The sequence below is a fragment of the Hyperoodon ampullatus genome (genome assembly GCF_949752795.1).
Source record: "Hyperoodon ampullatus genome assembly, chromosome: 20".
Classification (NCBI taxonomy): domain Eukaryota; kingdom Metazoa; phylum Chordata; class Mammalia; order Artiodactyla; family Ziphiidae; genus Hyperoodon; species Hyperoodon ampullatus.
The window spans coordinates 13305249-13324862 of NC_136933.1; the positions used below are offsets into that span (position 1 = coordinate 13305249).

Below are 19614 nucleotides of genomic sequence, written 5' to 3' on the forward strand. Positions count from 1 at the left end.
ATCCCACATGCCACGGAGGAACTAAGCCTGTGCACCACAACTACTGAGCCTGTGCGCTAGAGCCCACGAGCCGCAACTACTGAGCCCATGTGCCACAACTACTGAAGCCCGCGAGCCTAGAGCCCATGCTCTGCAACAAGAGAAGCCACCGCAATGAGAAGCCCATGCACCGCAACGAAGAGTGGCCCCCGCTTGCTGCAACTAGAGAAAGTCCATGTGCAGCAACAAAGACCCAACGCAGCCAAAAAAAGTAAAATGAACCTGAAGAGAAAGGGTACTGGGTGTTGACGCTGTTGGAGGCAGCCTGGCCCCTGGGCCTTGTGTCCATAGTGGGTGATTATGGGCTTTTGGGTCAGACAATTGAGCACCACTCTCTGCTGAAGCACCTTCTTTATCACCGTAACAATCGCTGGCCCCTTTCACAGTGTCTAGTACCTGAGGGAAGATGATTCAGAAGTGGGGCCTGGCACCTAATCCTGGAGACCCACTACCCCTTGCTCCACTCCTCGTTAGTTTTGCCAGCAGGTGTTACTGTTAATGACTTAACTCAGCCTCACAGTTCTATTACCTCATTGCCATCCCATGATACACCTCTGGTGCTTCTGCCAACCTGCAATGCAATTAAGCTACAGAGATGATCACGATTTGCAAGATTTCTTGCTTGAAAGTTCATTTTCTGACCTAGCCATGAATTTTCCCACCCTTCAGTTTACTTCAGCTAACATTTATTGAGCCCCACAATTTGGTACAGAAGGACTCCTGGAGACACAAATATGTGTAAGTTACTGAATTTGTCCTCAAGAAGCTCAGAAAGTCAGTTTTGTGGGAAAGAGCCCTGTAAACAGATATATACAGTGCCTGAGTGTTGTGATTCGCATGCGCACAGGGATCTGTGGAACCCTATCCCCAGCGAGGGCTTGAATGTTTTCCTGAAGGAAACCATGCCCAAATTGTGCTGTAAAGTTTAGGAATTGGGGAAGGGGGCAAAAGGAAGAATGGGATTGCAAATTTAGGAAACTGAATGCAGAGGAACAAGCAGCAGTTTAAAATATTGCAGCTCCACGTTTGAGTGGAGGTGCATTGAGGTAGTTTGGAGCTAGGACCAGAGAGGGCTTGGCTTTGTGCGTAGGCTAAGAACTTTATCCTGGAAGTGAAGTTGCAAGATAAGAGGGCAAAATCTCAAAATCAGTCGAGGTGAAGTAATACAAATTCTAACATGACATACCAATTAAATAATTAACTATATTGACTCATTCAGAGGTTCTCGTCTATGTGAAGACAGGAAAGAAAGGAAGTTCTTCACCTCTTAAACGTCTTCATTTTGGTATGATTTCCTCCTTCAGGTATTTTTCTGCCTCTTTCTATATTCCTAGTATAATCTGTTGACACCAGTGAATCTCTGTCAGGACAATAAAGTGGCGGCTCCCACGTACTCCAGATTTGCATGGGGTCTTACACATTTCCCAAACTTTGTTGATTGTGAAGTCTCTTCAGTGCATTTATCTACTCTTACCCCCCTCCCCAAGACCACCAAAATAACCTATTCATCTAAAACCAAGTTTCTCACTTACTGATTTAAGGGAGAACACTGTTGTGACATAATCTTTGTAGTGACTCAGAGGGGAAGTCAAGGGTGATTTTTATAGGGTTTTTGGAGTCTAGGTTGGAGTAGTTTAAGGTGGCCTTTTCGATGTGGGGATCTTACTGGGATTGGACATAGTACATGGTATAGTCGTTTAGGGCTGCTGGACACAGCAAGATGAGGGACTTGAAGTCAGATGTGGCCCCTTTTTGATAAGAAAGGGCATTTGCCCAGTTAAGTGATCAATTCAACTTCTCAGTGCCTGAGAGGGAAGCTTTTTATCCAGATTAGCAACCTGTTGTTCAGATGAATGGATTTTCAGGAAGCTTCTAAAGCTAACAATGAAATTATGTACTGATTTACAGCCTGTCCTTGTTGGCAAGAATTTCCTGGAACAAACAGTAAAGTTATGTTGATTTAAGGTCATAGTTCTCAGTGATCATAATTAAGCCATGGGTTATAGATGGCTCAGTTCTCACAATAAAATCTTATGAATACCTTGAATACTGTATAAGAGGAAGGGACTTTTAAATCTTGATAGTTGATATTAAATCATTTTCTATTAACATTCAGACACAAATTTCACATTTTTTTAAATTTAAGAAGTGTTGCTACTTGTTTTCTTTATGTATAAAGAAATAGGATTGTCAACACATTTTTAATTTACTTTTGGCTGCACTGGGTCTTCGTTGCTGCACACGGGCTTTCTCTAGTTACGGCAAATGGGGGCTACTCTTTGTTGCGGTGCAGGGGCGCCTCATTGCGGTGGCTTCTCTTGTGGCAGAGCACGGGCTCTACGTGCACGGGCTTCAGTAGTTGTGGCACGCGGGCTCAGTATTTGTGGCTCACGGGCTCTAGAGCACAGGCTCAGTAGTTGTGGCACACGGGCTTAGTTGCTCCGTGGCATGTGGGATCTTCCTGGACCAGGGATCAAACCCATATGCCCTGCATTGGCAGGCGGATTCTTAACCACTGTGCCATGAGGGAAGTCCCACATTTTAATTAATTAATTAATTTATTTATTTATTTATTTATTTGGTTGTGCAGGTCAGTTTCGGCAGGTGGGCTCCTTTAGTTGCGGCTCCAGGGATCCTTAGTTGCGGCACATGGGCTCCTTAGTTGTGGCATGCGAACACAATTGTGGCATGCATATGGAATCTAGTTCCCTGACCAGGAATCGAACCCGAGCCCCCTGCGTTGGGAGCACAGAGTCCTACCCACTGTGCAACCAGGGAAGTTCCGACACATTTTTTAATTACATATAATCATATTTGGTTGGGGGGGGGACAAATGTTAATTAAAATGTAGCCTGAATTGTATGTATTAAGTGTATCCAAACTGCTTTTGTGACCTAACATTTGGAATTTTTGCATTAAAAAAAATCAACTAGTAAAGTTTTCCGATATCTTATTATGAAAATTTTCAGACAAAAAAGTTGAAAAAAATTTACAGTGACTATCCATATACCCACCACATTTTATTATATATATTGTCACGTATCTATCAATCTATCCATTCATCGATCTGTCTTATTTTGATGCATTTCATAGTTGGAGACTTTAGTACACTTCCTCCAAAATACTTCAGCGTGCATCTCATTAACTATATTATGTGCATATGCATACTTCATATGATATGTATATTTCAGCATGTATGTCATTAACTACAGTGAAATGCACACATCTTCACCCTACCATTCCTTGAGTTCCAATATAAGCATTGTTAAAAGATAAACTGAAACATGTTAAAATTTTTAAGAGTTTATTTGAGCAAACATTGATTTGAATCAGGCAGCATCCAATATAGCAGATAGAAAGGAGCTCTGAGGAGCTGGAGCTGTATAATGAAAGACTTTTCTAGCCAGAAGGGAGCAGGGACAAGGAAGTTATTCCAGGCAAAAAAGTGGATTGGTTATTGCAAGTTTACTTTCCTTTAGGGGATTGCAGGGGTCCAACAAGCAGATTACCTAACTCGTGCTGACCAAGTGATTCCATTTCTGGGAGAGCCCAAACTAATTAAGTTAATTCTGCATTTGGTGGTGTGGGGTTTAGCATAAGCAACTCCATTTTAGGCCTCTTGTCTTGTTTCTTAACAGCATATACTAGAGCAAGATAAAAGATTTTGTCTAGAAAGGAACCACTGTTTTGATTTTTTTTTCCACCATAGATTAGTTTTGCCTCTTCTAGGACTTCTATAAATGGAATTATACAAAATGTGCTGTTTGGATTAGGCTTTGTACACACATCATAATTTTTTAAAACTTTTTATTTTGAGATAATAATTATAGGTTCACAGAGAGTTATAAGAAATAATAGAGATCACATGCATTCTTTACTCAGTTTCCCCCATTGGCAAATTCGTGCATAACTATAGTACAATATCATAAACAGGAGATTTATATTGACACAATCTAACAACCTTATTCAGGTTTTACCGGTTTTACATACAGTCATTTGTGGATGTGTATTTAGTTGGATGCAATATTATCACCTGTGTTGATTCATGTGACCACCACCAGTCAAGATACAGAACGGTTCCTTCAGAAGAGTCTCTTGCACTATCCTTTTATAGACACAGTCATTTCATTTTCTATCCTTCACTAAACCCTGGGCAACAACTAATCTGTTCTCCATCTCTTTAAGTTTGTCATTTCAAGAATATTATGGGGCTTCCCTGGTGGCGCAGTGGTTGAGAGTCCGCCTGCCGATGCAGGGGACACGGGTTCGTGCCCCGGTCCGGGAGGATCCCACATGCCGCAGAACGGCTGGGTCCGTGAGCCATGGCCGCTGAGCCTGCGCGTCTGGAGCCTGTGCTCTGCAACAGGAGAGGCCACAACAGTGAGAGGCCCGCGTACCTCAAAAAAAAAAAAAAAAAAAGAATATCATGTAAGTGGAATCATACAGCATTCATTAACTACAATGACATGCACATATCTTAACTGTACCATTCCTTGACTTCCAATATAAGCATTGTTAAAAGACAAACTGAGGCATATTAAAGCTTTTAATATTGGCCTTTGAGATAGCTTTTCCTTTTTTTTTTTTCTGCCACACCGTGTGGCTTGCAGGATCTTAGTTCCCCAACCAGGGATTGAACCCAGGCTCTGGCAGTGAAAGTGCCGAGTCCTAACCACTGGACCACTAGGAAGCTCCCGAGATAGGCTTTTTACTCAGTATAATCCCCTTGAGATCCATACAAGTTGTTATGTGTATTCGTTTTTATTGCTGGGTAGTATTCCTTGATATGAATGTACCATAGTTTGACAAACCACTCACCTTTGGAGGACATCTTGATTGTTTCCAGGTTTGGCTATTATGAATAAAGCTGCTATAACCATTTGTTTACAAGTTCTTATGTAAACTTAAGTTTTCATTTCTCTGGGATAAACGCCCCAGAGTGCAATTGCTTGGTTGTATGGCAATTATTATCATTATTCGTTGCCTCAATATTAAACAATGAAATTGCAATTTAGTAATCTTTATTTAATTCCTTTTCTCGTATTATATTTATCCTTCTTATAAATGACTGAAATTATTTTCATATATGCGTCATGAGAAATACATTTCATTGAGCTACCTAGATGTGCAAGCTTCTTTACGTACTATTTCCTGTATTATTTCCTGTACAGACTTCGCAGATTGTCTATAAACAATCTATAAAAGTACTTCTATAAAAGTACCATTTCCACCTTCCTTCTAACATAATAGGTCTTGACCTATAACCTTAAAAGAACACAGAGTTGTAATATCAATGAGTTACTTATGAGACATGAATACATTTAGGAATTACACTTTAGGAAATTACACTTTAGGAAAAAATGCAGAGGGAGGGACTTCCCTGGTGGCTCAGCGGTTAAGAATCCGCCTGCCAATGCAGGGGACACGGGTTCAAGCCCTGGTCTGGGAAGATCCCACATGGCGTGGAGCAACTAAGCCCGTGTGCCACAACTACTGAGCCTGTGCTCTAGAGCCCACGAGCTGCAACTACTGAAGCCCATGTGCGTAGACCCTGTGCTCCACAACAAGAGAAGCCACTGCAATAAGAAGCCCATGCACCGCAACGAGGAGTAGCCCCCGCTCGCTGCAAATAGAGAAAAGCCGGCGTGCAGCAACCAAGACCCAATGCAGCCAAAAAATTTTAAAATAAGCAAATAAAATATTAAAGGATCTAGAACAGTGTGTGGCATTTGCATCATGTAAATATTTAAAATAAATGCAGAGGGAGAGAGGCTACAATTTTTTAAATGAAATAAGTGATGTTCAACGTTTTCTCCTACAAAAAAATACCACTAAAAAAAATCTTGGATCTTGTATTTTCACCATAGGACAATATCTTTGATGGTTTCTTTCCAGTAATGGTTAAGAGAATAGGCTTCAGAGCCAGGCCTCCAGGATTTGAATCCCAGCTCTGCCATTCACAAGCTGTGTAATCTAATACAAGTTATTAAGTCATTTACTCTCTTTGAGCCTTAGTCTATTTACAAAATGGGGGTAATAATAGTATTTATTTCTTGGGTTGAGGAGGGGGTAACAGAAAGCTCTTAGCATCGTGCCTAATAAAGTTCTTAAGGACGGTGCTTAGTTCAATCTATACTAATCGTTGGCTTATTATTTTGCAAATATTTCAGTGTCTTTGTGGAAATCACCTAAATTTGTATAGTGTTCAAAAGAAAAATTTAATGATGGAATTATTAAAATGTGAAATAATCCCTTGGGGCTCTGCTGTCCCTCACAAGTTATGCTAGTTTATAATGATGTCATAAGACTGCACACTTGAATGATAACTTAGTCGATTTTCATTCTCAGCATTTAATATCCTCAAACTACCTCTTATTAACTACATTGACTAAATTTTTACTTTAGCTGATATTTCTTTGCTTGAAGAAGAGAAAGTTTAGATACAGTCTGAAGTCTTCAAGTGTTGGGGGTATGGCTACCCGTTCCCTTTCCCACCTAAGTCAGAAGTTCAAAGAGGAAAAACATTTACATGAATGTAAAATATTATAGTCCCAAATAATACCTTATGAAACTTTGGTTTCAACATATTGCATGGGATTATATATTTAATGAAAATGTTGATGAAAAGTTCTTTCCTCTGTTAAAACTAGCAGAGACGTAGACCCCCTTTCATCTTCTTTATGTTTGCTTTACGGCATCATTGTCCTTCCGTATCTCCTGGTTCAAGACTTGTCATCTTTGACTCTTACACCCTGTCAATTTCACTTCCTTATGTCTGTCCAATCTGTTTCTTCCTGCCTGTTCTCAATACCACCACCTATTACCTTTGCCTCCTACACTGCCAGTTTCACCATTTCCAATCCATTTCATCTACTTCCAGGGAAAGACACCCCTGAGAAATCTCCAGAGACTCCTTATTGCCTCTGGAGTAATGTCTAAACACCTTACCCTGGTTACTAGCAAGGCTTTCCAGCGCTCCACCCACCTCCCATTATCCCCTTTAAGTTGCCTACAGTTCAGCCGGTCGGCACTGCTCTGCTTACTTCCTCCAGTTAGTGCTAGCTCATTTCCTCCACTGTAAGCTATTCTTGTTTGACAAGCCTGTCTCCTTTTTGTCAGCCTTGCTACTTCACGCGAAGAAACTGACTCTCAGAGGGATTAAGTGACTATGACAGCACCTGTGGGGGGATATGAAACCAAGTTTCTCTGACTCAGACTCTTTACTCCTAGATACTTGTGCATATTTCTTAAGAACAAGGATATTCTCTTATTTAGCCACAGTACAATTCTCAAACCCAGGAAACTTAACATCGATGTAGTATCATATTATACAGGCCATATTCAAATTTCACCAATCATCCTTTATAGGAAAATTTCCCCATCCAGAATCCCATTCAGGATCAAACCTTGCCTTTCATTCTCATAATTCTTCAATCTTCTTTAACCTGGAATAGTTCCTTAGCCTTGTTCTTTTTTTTTAAGTTTTTAAAAATTTATTTACTTATTTATTTATTCTTGGCTGTGTTGGGTCTTTGTTGCTGCGTGCGGGGTTTCTCTAGTTGCCGCGAGCAGGGGCTACTCTTTGTTGTAGTGTGCAGGCTTCTCATTGCGGTGGCTTCTCTTGTTGTGGAGCACGGGCTCTAGGCACCCGGGCTTCAGTAGTTGTGGCTCGCGGGCTCTAGAGCTCAGGCTCAGTAGTTGTGGCGCACGGGCTTAGCTGTTCCGCGGCACATGGGATCTTCCTGGACCAGGGCTTGAACCCGTGTGCCGTGAATTGGCAGGCGGATTCTTAACGACTGTGCCACCAGGGAAGTTGAAGCCTTGTTTTGTTTTCAAGGCATTGACAGCTTTTAAGGAGTACAGGCCAATTATTTGAAAATTTCCCTCAATGTGGCTTTTCCTGAGTGTTACCTCACGAATAGACTCAGGTTATGGATTTTTAGCAGGACTATTGCGCAAGTGAAGTTGTATACTTTTTACTGCATCGCATCACCAGGCACACGATGACAGCTGTCTCATTCCTGGCAATATTCACCTTTGACCACTTGGATAAGGTGGTGTGTGGCCCACTGTAAAGCCACCATTTTCCCCTTTGTGATCAATAAGCAATCTGTGGGGACATAGTCTGACTGTAAACAACCTTTTCCTCACCAAACTTTCACCCAGTGGTTTTAACATTCACTGATGTTTAATGACAGTGATCACTATGATAGCTGTAAAGTGATGATTTTTCTAACTCTTGTTTCGTCTACACTTATTACATGGCAGCCTAGTGGAAGGAGGATCTTTCCCTTCTTTCCCTCTATTACTTTTTTTTTTTGCGGTACGCGGGCCTCTCACTGTTGTGGCCTCTCCCGTTGCGGAGCACAGGCTCCGGACGCGCAGGCTCAGCGGCCATGGCTCACGGGCCCAGCCGCTCCGCGGCATGTGGGATCTTCCCGGACCGGGGCAGGAACCCGTGTCCCCCGCATCGGCAGGAGGACTCCCAACCACTGCGCCACCAGGGAAGCCCCCTCTATTACTTTTTAATCAGGAAAACAAAACAAACAAAAAACTTTAAAAAAGAACTGGATACCACTCTAACTGGCGTGTGGTTGGTCCTCCTTGCCCTTCGGCGAGCTGGGCCCAGCTTCTGAGACCCGGACCTTTACTCCTTTGCCTCCAGTGCTCCCAGCCTTGTGGGTGATGGGCGTCGGCCACACAAACTGACTGACTTACTACTTTGTTGTGCAATTGGTTGCTCCAGATATTTTAAAATGACACCCCAGTCTCTCCAGCTTGGGAGGAAAATGCTTTTGTGTCTCCATCTCTACGCTATCTTTATGCTTCATCTGTGGAACACAAAAACATTTGTTCCAAAGCCTCCCAAATTAAATGTGCCGAAAGCCGGGGTGGGGGGTGTTTAAAATGTAGATTGCTGGGGTCCTGCTCCAGAGGGTCCGATTTAGTAGATCTGGGTTAGGGCCCAGGGATCAGGTGGTCTGCGGATCAAACCTTGAGAAACATCACCCTCAAAATGATGGTGGGCAAGTCTCCCTTCCTGGAGAAGTCGGCGCCACTGGCAACTCCCAAAGAGCCCGCTCAGAAAAGGCTGGGGGAACAAAAGAGGGCGTTCATCCTTCCTCGCCCCATCAGCCTTCAGAAACCTACATTCGGCTGATGCCACTCGGGCGCGGGGACCCAGGTGCTGGGGTGAAGACTGAAGCGGAGAGTTCCTAGAAAAGAGACCCTCCCTTGGAGCAGGGCGGGCTGGCTCGCGCACAGCGGGACGGAGTGGGGCGACTCCCCCTGCCCCGGTCCGGCCGAGCAGGGGAGCCCCATCGCCAGCCCGCCCCGCACCCCGCCGCGCGCCGGCTGAGTGCTTAGTCACCGTGAGGCTGCGCCGGCCCCGCGCGCCCCCCTCCTTCCCCGAGCCCGCCCACGGGCCGCACTTCCGCGTTCATGGCCCTGCCGGCCCGGACACTGAGTGCGAGCGAGCGGCTCGGCTGGCGGCAGGCGGCGCGCACCTTCCCCGGCTACGCGCCACCTTGGGCCCGGGCTGCCTGCGTCCTCTCCCGCGCCATGGCGTTTAGGCAGGAGCCGCAGTCTTCGTGCCCGCCGCCCGCCGCCGGCGTCGCGGCCTGCTACGACTACCTGGTGATCGGGGGCGGCTCGGGCGGGTTGGCCAGCGCGCGCCGGGCGGCCGAGCTGGGCGCCCGGGCCGCCGTGGTGGAGAGCTACAAGCTGGGCGGCACTTGCGTGAGTACCCGCTCGCTCCCGGCGCTTCTCTTCATGCCTGGGTTCCTGCAGCGCCGCGTCCCGCCGCCCCGCTTTGTCTCAGCCTCTCTCTGCAGGAACAGCCTGTGCTCTTGCCTAGTGCGACCTCCCCCGACTCCCCGAGGATGGGCCCCCAGCTCTGTGCTGTCCGCTTTCCCACGCGGGTCGGAGTCAGGATCCCAGCGGGGTTTGATGAGACAAGTGTAAAGGGGCTTTTCCGCGGACCCCGAGGCTGAGCCTGCGTCTGTTCCAGCGCAGGTATCATAATAACGCTGGCCGGAGCTCGTGAAATCTAACATAACTTTCCTGCATCCTCGCTCCTCAAGGTGGAAGGGTATCGTAGTCCATGCTCGATCTCATCACCAGCTCCATGAAACATAAAACTGCATCTAGAATAGTTGCAGCTGGTCTGAGTCTCTGTGGGGAGAGGGGAAGGGAGGATGGAGCCCGTGTCTCTGAATGAGGATCCCGGTCTTCTCCCTTCAGTTTCAAGGGCAGAATTTACAGCAGCGGTTCTCACTTTTGGCTGCACATTTGAATCACCTGAGGAGTTGAAAAAATTCTGCTGCCTGGGTGCAGCCTCGGCTTTGGGTGATTCTTTTTTTTTTTTTTTTGCGGTACGTGGGCCTCTTACTTCTGTGGCCTCTCCCGTTGCGGAGCACAGGCTCCGGACGCACAGGCTCAGCGGCCGTAGACTGGCCCAGCCACTTCCGCGGCATGTGGGATCTTCCCAGACCGGGGCACGAACCCGTGTCCCCTGCATCGGCAGGCAGACTCTCAACCACTGCGCCACCAGGGAAGCCCTGGGTGACTCTTAATTGCAGCCAAGGTTGAGAATCACCAACTACAGTTGACATTGATGTAGGATTTATTGTTAAATGACTTTACAGACCTTTTGTTTTGTTTTGGAGGGATTTTAAAACTACCTCCCCCCAAAAGAGGGTTGTAAATCCTGCGATTGAGAAACTATTACTTTAAAAAATAAGTTTAGTTCCCAAGTTATTGGTGTGGCTCTTCTGTCACAAGACTTGGGCGAGGTACTTGCTGTTAGTACTAAAATGTTGTATCCGAGTGTAACCTGGGCTTGGGCATGGAGTTCTCGAAGTTCCTTTGGAGAGGGATGCTTGAATTACACTACACTGGGAACTCCTTAAGGGCAGAAATGGGTTCATATGTTTGCAAGCTCTTATCACCTTAACAAAGGGCTTGCTCAATGACCGTATGTGAATGAAACTCAAAATTAACAGCTGTGAAAGGGCTGTCTCCAGTGTCCCGTGCTCACTTTTTTTTTTTTTTTTTTTTTTTTGCGGTACGCGGGCCTCTCACTGCCGCGGCCTCTCCCGTTGCGGAGCACAGGCTCCGGACGCGCAGGCCCAGCGGCCATGGCTCACGGGCCCAGCCGCTCCGCGGCACGTGGGACCCTCCCGGACCGGGGCACGAACCTGCGTCCCCTGCATCGGCAGGCGGACCCTCAACCACTGCGCCACCAGGGAAGCCCTCGTGCTCACTTTTTAAGTTCAAAACGGAAGTGGGAACAAAGAAAGGAAAAATCCCTGTTAATTATCAACTTGCACCTTGACACCTTAGTCTAGACAGACTCTTAGGAGAAGTCTGGCTCTGCAGAAAGCAGATGGAGGGGTGTCACTAAGAGGCCCCCCGGACAACTGGTGACATCACTTGATAACTGCTCATCTTTGTCCCTCTCTACTTTTCTGTTTCCCTCCTTCGCCATGTGTGTCATAATCAGCTTGTGGCATCCTTCATCTTTGCCTGGTTCCACTGGTATTAATCAAGAAGGGGCTGACCCCATTTTTAGGTTCCTGTTAGAAACGTGAATGCTTTAAGAGGTCAACTACTTCCCAGAACAAGTAAAGGACAGCTTAGGAGTCAACCATTTACTGCTTCCTTATAGAGTGCCTGGCCTTGCTTATCTCATTATGCTGCAGCAACTTTTATTTTTTTGTAAGCATTGATCTCTTGGGCTAAATCCCCTATTTAATATTTTTATTTCATTCCATTTGGGCTCTTCTCAAACTGCCTTTTGGTTTTGAAATTCAAGGAAGGATATAGTATGCCTTAGAATATCACAGAAGATAAAACCAACTGATAAGACCTGTTTAGATTTGTCTCAGGATTCTAGTTGTCTGGGTTATCCACAGGTGCATTAATAAACTTCTTAGTGCAGTGATTTCCAAACAGGTGTTAGGGAAAATTGAGGCATTCTGAAGCACATTTCATTTGTTCCTGTCTTCACTTCTCCTAAATGCTAAGTATTTGGATTGGGACTGGTTGAGATAAAAGGGTAGATACCAACATTTGTAAGACAAAGGTCCCTTAAGGAATTTGCGATAAGGTGGGGGGAAGCAAAATGTAGACAGTCAACCCCAGAGTGAGGGGGTCTATGTTAATTGCTGTTATGGTAGTTGAGAGAAGAGTGTAATTATCACTTCTGCTTGGGCACATTGGATAGTTTTGGGATGGAGATAGTATCTTTGTGAACTTGAACTGGATGAATATCATTTTTTGACAGGGTAGGTCGGGGCGGAGGCACAAAAGCAAGGTATGTTGTGTAATCAAATTTGACTGGAGCAGAGGGAGTCTCCTATAAAGCTGATGGTCAGATGGTAGTAAAAAGGTAGAGTTTCTGGAAGCACAGTGAACTGTGGAAGGGTTCTGAGCAGGAGAGTGACACGATAAAAGTGGCTTTGTACTCGAGATACTATTGAGAAATGTCCCTTGGGAAAGTCAGATAGAAGTTTCTTTACTGTTGACTCTCCAACCAGGTTTTTTTTTTTTTCCTAAATGTCAATTAATGTATGTTAATTCTAAAACTTGGTAAAATTTTTAAGTTGCTGTGGATACAAGTTTTTGTTTTTAGCCTTCCTCCATGAAAACTTAGACTCATGGACTGATGCAGTTGGAAGTGATTTTGGAGATCTAATACAGTCTGACTATAGTTGTTCTTTGTTTGTTTGTTTTTTTAATAGGAAGCACTTACATAAGCTTGCTGACTTAAACTTTTTTAGAGTAATGACCATTAAAAAATTCTTCTATCACTATCATTTTTATCAAGAACGATTTTTTGATTAAAAGTAGGAAGCTTATAATTTCAAGTAAGGGACAACCCTTTATTTATTTAACTCTTTTTTGCGGGGAGGGGTGGGCTGCCACACGGCTTGCAGGATCTTAGTTCCTCCACCAGGATCAAACCCGTGTCCCCTGCAGTGGAAGCAGAGAGTCCTAACCACTGGACTGCCAGGGAAGTCCCGACTGTCCTTTAAATTGAATACTTTTAGCTTTATAAAAACGGAGCATGGGCCCCATTGCTTTCATTTCATTAAGGATCCAACTTACACAAATCCTTATAGGAATTTAGAAGCATTGTTCCAGCCCAGGACCCTCATTTTTACCAAGGAGCAAATTCAATGTCAATTAAAATGTGGTTGAAAACAAACCAAGTGTAGAATAACCTATGGAATTAGCATAGGTTATTAGCTATGCTACTTAGCAGCCAAACCATGGCTTCTGTGTAATTGTGTGGAGTAATTTATAATTTGATGAACATTTTTAAGCATTCTCCTCAGCTACAGGGGAGGAACCTTCCTACTTCTGCCTCTGAGGAAACAGTCATTATTTACTTTAAAAGCACTTAGCTACTAGGCGGGTCTCCACTTCAGAGCTCCTGATCTAGTAGGTCTGGAGTGAAGCCCCAGCAGGTGTATTTTTAAAGAGCCCCATTCTGATTCTGGTGTACCTGAGCCCAGCTCAGCGCTGGGGGTTTCATGGGGAGCAGGAACTGTGCAAAGACTTTAACCCTATGGAAGCATTAGAATGAATCTGGAGAACCCTGCACAGTTGTGGGGATCAGATGGTAATGAGTTTGGTCCTAGAGTCATTCATTTCCTGGTTTCATAATTTCATGCTTCTGGAGTAAGAGCCTTCCATGGGTGTCTATATGGTGTGACTGTTTGCCTTGATCTCCTGACTCCTCCTCAGTTTTCCTTTTCCTGGATGCTTTTTTTATTTTCTCTTCTGTGATACAATGAAGTAGGCCCCTTCCGAGCAAACGGGTATTTTCAAGATGAGTGACCTGTGTTGGTGTACCTGAGAGTTCACTTTTCTTTGATGGAGTTTATCACTTTAAACTGTTAAGAAACTCAGGTATGAAATGACTTTGCTCTGTATTGTGGTAGGGGAGGAAAAACTTTCTCTCTTCCCATTTATGTTCAGTAGCTGGGGTCTGCAAATTAAACAGAAAATGGACAGATTATGGGAGAAAAGGTTTATTTCATATGCACACATGAGTGTCACAGAAAAGTGGGGAAAAAAGGAACTCTTAGGCCTGGGAGCTTAATGCCAACTTAACAAAGGGGGACAAATTGTGGAAAAGTGACTAGACAAAGGAAAGGGGGTTTGGGCTTCTAGAGGAGGTAAATTGTGGGAAGGTAAATATATGGGGGAAAACTAATGGAAGATAAGGGTTACTTTAATAAGGTTTTTTTGTGCAGATTCATCTCAGTGCTACCTTTCCATCTCCAGTGATAAGGGTTTTTCTGCTGCTGGTACAGGATAAGGGTGGGAAACACCTTCATAAAGGGAAATTTAAGCTTTGCTTTTAGGTAGAAAGGGGGAGAGCAGAGTTCCTCCTGTGTCTGCTGTTTCTTAATTGTCTTCACCTCAAAATAATTTTTATGTCAAAGGAGCATGTTTTGGGGTGGCATATTCTGATCCCCTCAAGTTCAGAGTGAAATAAGCAGTGAGAGCCAGTACTGCTACTAAACTTCTGATGGGTAAACTAGGCCAAGAGGCAGGTGTAGCTCTAATAACATTCCACTCTTTTTTTTTCTTTGGACACACCGCATGCAGCATGTGGGATCTTAGTTCCCCGACAGGGATCAAACCTGTGCTCCATGCAGTGGAAGCATGGAGTCTTAACCACTGGACTGCCAGGGAAGTCCCCGACATGATTCCACTTTTTAAAAAAATTTTTGGCTGTGTTGGGTCTTCGTTGCTGCGCGCGGGCTTTCTCTAGTTGTGGTGAGCGGGGGCTACTCTTCGTTGTGATGCGCAGGCTTCTCATTGCAGTGGCTTCTCTTGTTGTGGAGCACGGGCTCTAGGCGTGCAGGCTTCAGTAGTTGTGGCACGTGGGCTCAGTAGTTGTGGCTCGTGGGCTCTAGAGTGCAGGCTCAGTAGTTGTGGCGCACAGGCGTAGTTGCTCCGCGGCATGTGGGATCTTCCCAGACCAGGGCTCGAACCCATGTCCCCTGCATTGGCAGACAGATTCGTAACCACTGCGCCACCAGGGAAGGCCCAGATTCCACTCTTAAATTACTCTTTATTTTTCTGGATCAGGCAAAAAATTATAATAGTATTAGGTTAGGCATTAAAAAAGGAAAACTGAAAGAAATCATGTTTTTCTAGGATTCAATTAAAAATAATCTTTTATTACCTACTGCGATTAAGTAATTTCTGAGAGCAGAAAAATACATGAGTTAATTTTCAAGTTCAGTTTTTGGGAGTCTCCAAAAAGGTAAATATAGGCATAACTCATAGCACTTTGCAGATTCTGTTTTTTTTTTTTTTTTTTTTTTTACAATCTTCAGGTTTGCGGCAACCCTGCAGTGAGCACATCTGTTGGCACCATTTTTCCAACAGTATTTGCTCATTCATGTCTCTTTGTCACATTTTTGTAATTCTCGCAATATTTCAAACTTTTAATTAATTAATTTATTTATTTATTTTTGGCTGTGTTGGGTCTTCGTTTCTGTGCAAGGGCTTTCTCCAGTTGCGGCAAGCGGGGGCCACTCTTCATTGCGGTGCGCAGGCCTCTCACTATTGCGGCCTCTTGTTGCGGAGCACAGGCTCTAGACGCGCAGGCCCAGCGGCCATGGCTCACGGGCCCAGCCGCTTCGCGGCATGTGGGATCCTCCTGGACCGGGGCACGAACCCGTGTCCCCTGCATCGGCAGGCGGACTCTCAACCACTGCGCCACCAGGGAAGCCCTGCCTGGTCATTTTCTAAGTGCTCCTTCCTCATATCAGCCCTGAACTAGATAGGAACCATTAGGCAACTCTGTGATGGGGAACAGAAAGGGGGAAACCAGAGGAAGGAAGCTTCCTATTACTTAAGCACAGGTGACATTCTTGACAGATGAGGCTGTAAATTAACCAGTGACATGGGCAGTGTGCGGTTTTTACTTATCTGGGCAGAATTGGAGGTAAGAGGGCCAGCCCTAGGGAAGTGGAGAACCTCTGAATTTTGCCACAGGTGTCATCAGACTCCTCACATGTTCTGTCCCTGTTTGGAGAGGCCCCTGTCCTCACTGTGAACCAGTGCTGGCAGGCCGACGGAACGGAAGGATTCTGAGCACTAGATTGGAAGAGGGAGTTCTCAGAGATGGACCATCAGTTTGCAGAGGGAGGCAGAGGTGCAGGAATCTCTCTGGCACTGGGTGTCTCTGTTCCTATGGCTTATTGTTGGTGAGTGCCCACCTAGAGAATGCGGGCTCTGCAGGGGGATTTGCCAGGTGGAAAGCGTGGTATGCTGCACGTCTTAGCTGTGTGCACTCCTGGGAGGTCAGAGCCCTGACAGCCCGTGACCCTAGTGCCCCATTCTGGAAGGCAAGCTTTCTTTGCCATCTGTTGATCTGTTTCTGAAAGAGAGCCGGCCACCGGGGAATTTATCTCCTCTGTTTGCCATATGGCTTTTGTACACATGGGGAGCTGGCAGACTGCAGGAATAATTCAGAGGGGTCAGTGGCATCATCACACCTATCATGAATTAGAAAAGAGGTGCTTTACGTACATTATCTCTGATCTTCTCAAAATCTCTGGAATGTAAGTATTATCATTCCTATTCTATGGAATGGGAAACTGAGCCCAGAGGGGTTTAGAAAGCTACCCACCCACTTCCAGGAAGTGGAGGATTCAAACTCCTGTCTGTCTGACTCTACGCCCGTGCTCTCTTTCTGACAACCTAATGCAACCTCAGCTGGAAAGCGAGAAGGAGGCTTGAACAGGACTGCACAGAGCTCTCCACCCCGGCTTCCCCAGCTTTGTAGGTAACAGAATTGTTCTTTTCTTCCCTTCCAAGTCAAAGAGGCATCTGATAATCAGTTGTGTTGTGCTGAAGTGTTTGAGGTTTCTGAAACCGTTGGAAACCCTGGAGGCTTATCACTAGGAGCTGCCAAAATAGGAGGAGTACTTCAAGGTCAAAGGCTTCCATTCAGCCATAGCCCCCGGACCCAAAGTGTGCTGTGCTGGAATACAGATTCTCCAGCCCCCGAAGCTCACAATTTTCTACCACCTTCTTCCTCTGATTTCTGGCCGAAGACTTGGCAATTTTAGGGAATATGGCTGATTCTGCTGCTGCCTCTTGAGCCAGCATCTTGGATAGGCTGAGCACCTCTCCCAGGTCAGGATGGTGGGCTCCATGAGAGCAGGGACCATATCCACTGGGTGCTCTGTGTTGCATAATGCCTGGCAGCAGTGAGTGAGCACTTCATCAGTACTTCTGAATGAATGAATGGTCACGAGTTAAAAAGTTCAGAAACTTCTAAAAAATAAACTAACGTTAGTCATACACTTGAAACCAGACCTGTGTTCTTTAGACACCGAGAGAGCCTGCCTCTTTCCTTATGGTCATGATCCACAGAGCTTACAGGCACCTGACATAAGTTATGTCTAGAAGGCATTTGTTTCCATATAAAAAAAAATAATTGTATTATAAAAAATATTGAAAATAGACAAGAGAGATCGAAGAGTCGCCCATCTAAATTCCACTACCCAGATAAAATCATTTTGGTTTATTTCTTGGTCTAAATGAATTATACAGTAATGAATGACATTATAAAAAGTATTTAGAGTGAAATATGAAAGTTTTCTCCCTCCCCAGAGATGACTACTGTTAAGAACATGGAATATTTGCTCAAACTGTTTAAAGGTATGTGTACATTTGCAAATGTATATAATGCAGATTGGAACATGCAGAACAAATTGTTCTGCAGCTTTCTTTTTGTCACCTAACATCCTAAGAACCCCTTCTGTAACGGTAAATAGAAATCTACTGTGTCCTTTTAAACGGCTGCAGAGTATTCCATAGGCTCAGTGTACAATAATTTCCCTATAATAATGCTTCCGTACTGAAGGGTAGTTAACTTGTGTCCAGTTATTCACTATGACAGCACTACAGGGAACATCCTTATACATGTATCTTTGGATGCTTGAACATAACATGTGACTCTTTCTGTGTAATAAATTCCTAAATTTAGAATTGCTAAGTTCTAATGGTATGTGCCAAATGGTATGTGCAGTTTTAATCAGTCTTACTCTTTAAAAAATATTTTTTAATTGTATAAGTTTGACATGTAACATTGTGTAAGTTTATGGCATACAGTGTATTACTCTGATTCATTTATAGGTTGTACTATGATTGCCCATTTAGCGATGTTTATCATATTACATAATTATAGTACAATGTCATTGTCTAAATTCTAATTAGTCTTACTCTTAACCACAGTTTTTTTCCAAGTTATTTTAGGATGTGATCAAAAGGAAAAAACAAATGTAAACAAAAATGTGTGTATAAACATATACATCACAGTTTACAAGGACTGTTGCAAGGAATTTTTTTCTAGTCTAAGGGGTATGAATAGTTATTTTCTTAAACAGCTGTCTAGTTTTTACGGGAAATCTTACAACTATTTGTGTTTTTCTTTGTGTATAGGCTGCCAGAAGGCTAAGCGTCAAGTTTGTGTCTATCTCTAACAAGTATATAAGCATGGAGATAGATAAATAGCTAGCTAGCTAGATAATAGCATGGATGAACTTTACTGATTGATTCATCAGTTGTCCTTTGATCTTGAAAAATAATGTAGTTTTCCTCTAGAGATTTTCTCAAAGGGGACATTCTGGGTGTTTTACCCAGCATAGGCCATGGTAAGTTTCCCAGAAATCCTCTAGGACAGTTGCTCAAATGGTTCAGTTGCCTTTATTCAGCTAGTGGGCCCTCTCACCTCCGTGCTGCTGTTTCTCTCTGCTTTGTTCCTTTGGACCTGTGCAAGCTCAGGCTTTGGCCACCTCCTGACCTATTACCGTCCCCGCAGGGCATCCCCCCTCCCCCGGAAATGGAATGGTCCTCCCTCCCTCCCTTCCTCCCTTTCCCTCCTCTCCCCCTCCTCCTCCTCCTCTCTCAACTGCTTTTCTTGAGAAAATGCTCATAAGTAAACTTCTCTGCCTCCTCATACAAGGAAAGTAATGTTCCTATGTTTCCCAACTCTAAAAAAAAAAGGGAAGTAGCTGTAGAGTGTGACTTAGAACTCAAGGAAGTCTCCTGGGTTGATGCTTGGGCTTCATCTCGTGCATGTTTGTTTGATGGTTTGAGTTTAATAATCTTAAAATATGTCCTTTTTATTTTTTCTCTAGGTGAATGTTGGATGTGTACCCAAGAAGGTAGAACTTTTACTTCTCCTTCCTTCCACACTCGTTTGACATATTTGGTAAATCATCATCAGAGTAAGGATGTTTTCAAATGTGCCAGTTAAAATTCTTGCTGCAAAAAATAACTGAGAAAGCTACTAAAAGGGCTTAAACAATAGGATAGTTGTTGTTTTTTTAAATTTATTTGGCTGCGTTGGGTCTTCGTTTCTGTGCGAGGGCTTTCTCTAGTTGCGGCGAGTGGGGGCCACTCTTCATCACGGTGCGCGGGCCTCTCACTATCACGGCCTCTCTTGTTGCGGAGCACAGGCTCCAGACACGCAGGCTCAGTAGTTGTGGCTCACGGGCCCAGTTGCTCCGTGGCATGTGGGATCTTCCCAGACCA

General features: G+C 44.5%; 1 protein-coding gene across 1 annotated transcript in view; it reads left to right on the top strand.

Moving 5' to 3' along the window:
• Positions 1 to 9480: 9480 nt before the first annotated feature.
• Positions 9481 to 19614, top strand: part of GSR (glutathione-disulfide reductase) — a gene marked incomplete at its 5' end in the record, with an annotated part of 44671 nt that continues 34537 nt past the window's right edge. The window contains 2 exons of the mRNA XM_079726742.1: positions 9481 to 9777; positions 19218 to 19244. Of these exons, the coding sequence (XP_079582868.1) occupies positions 9481 to 9777; positions 19218 to 19244 (324 nt within the window). The remainder of the gene's footprint in view (positions 9778 to 19217; positions 19245 to 19614) is intronic.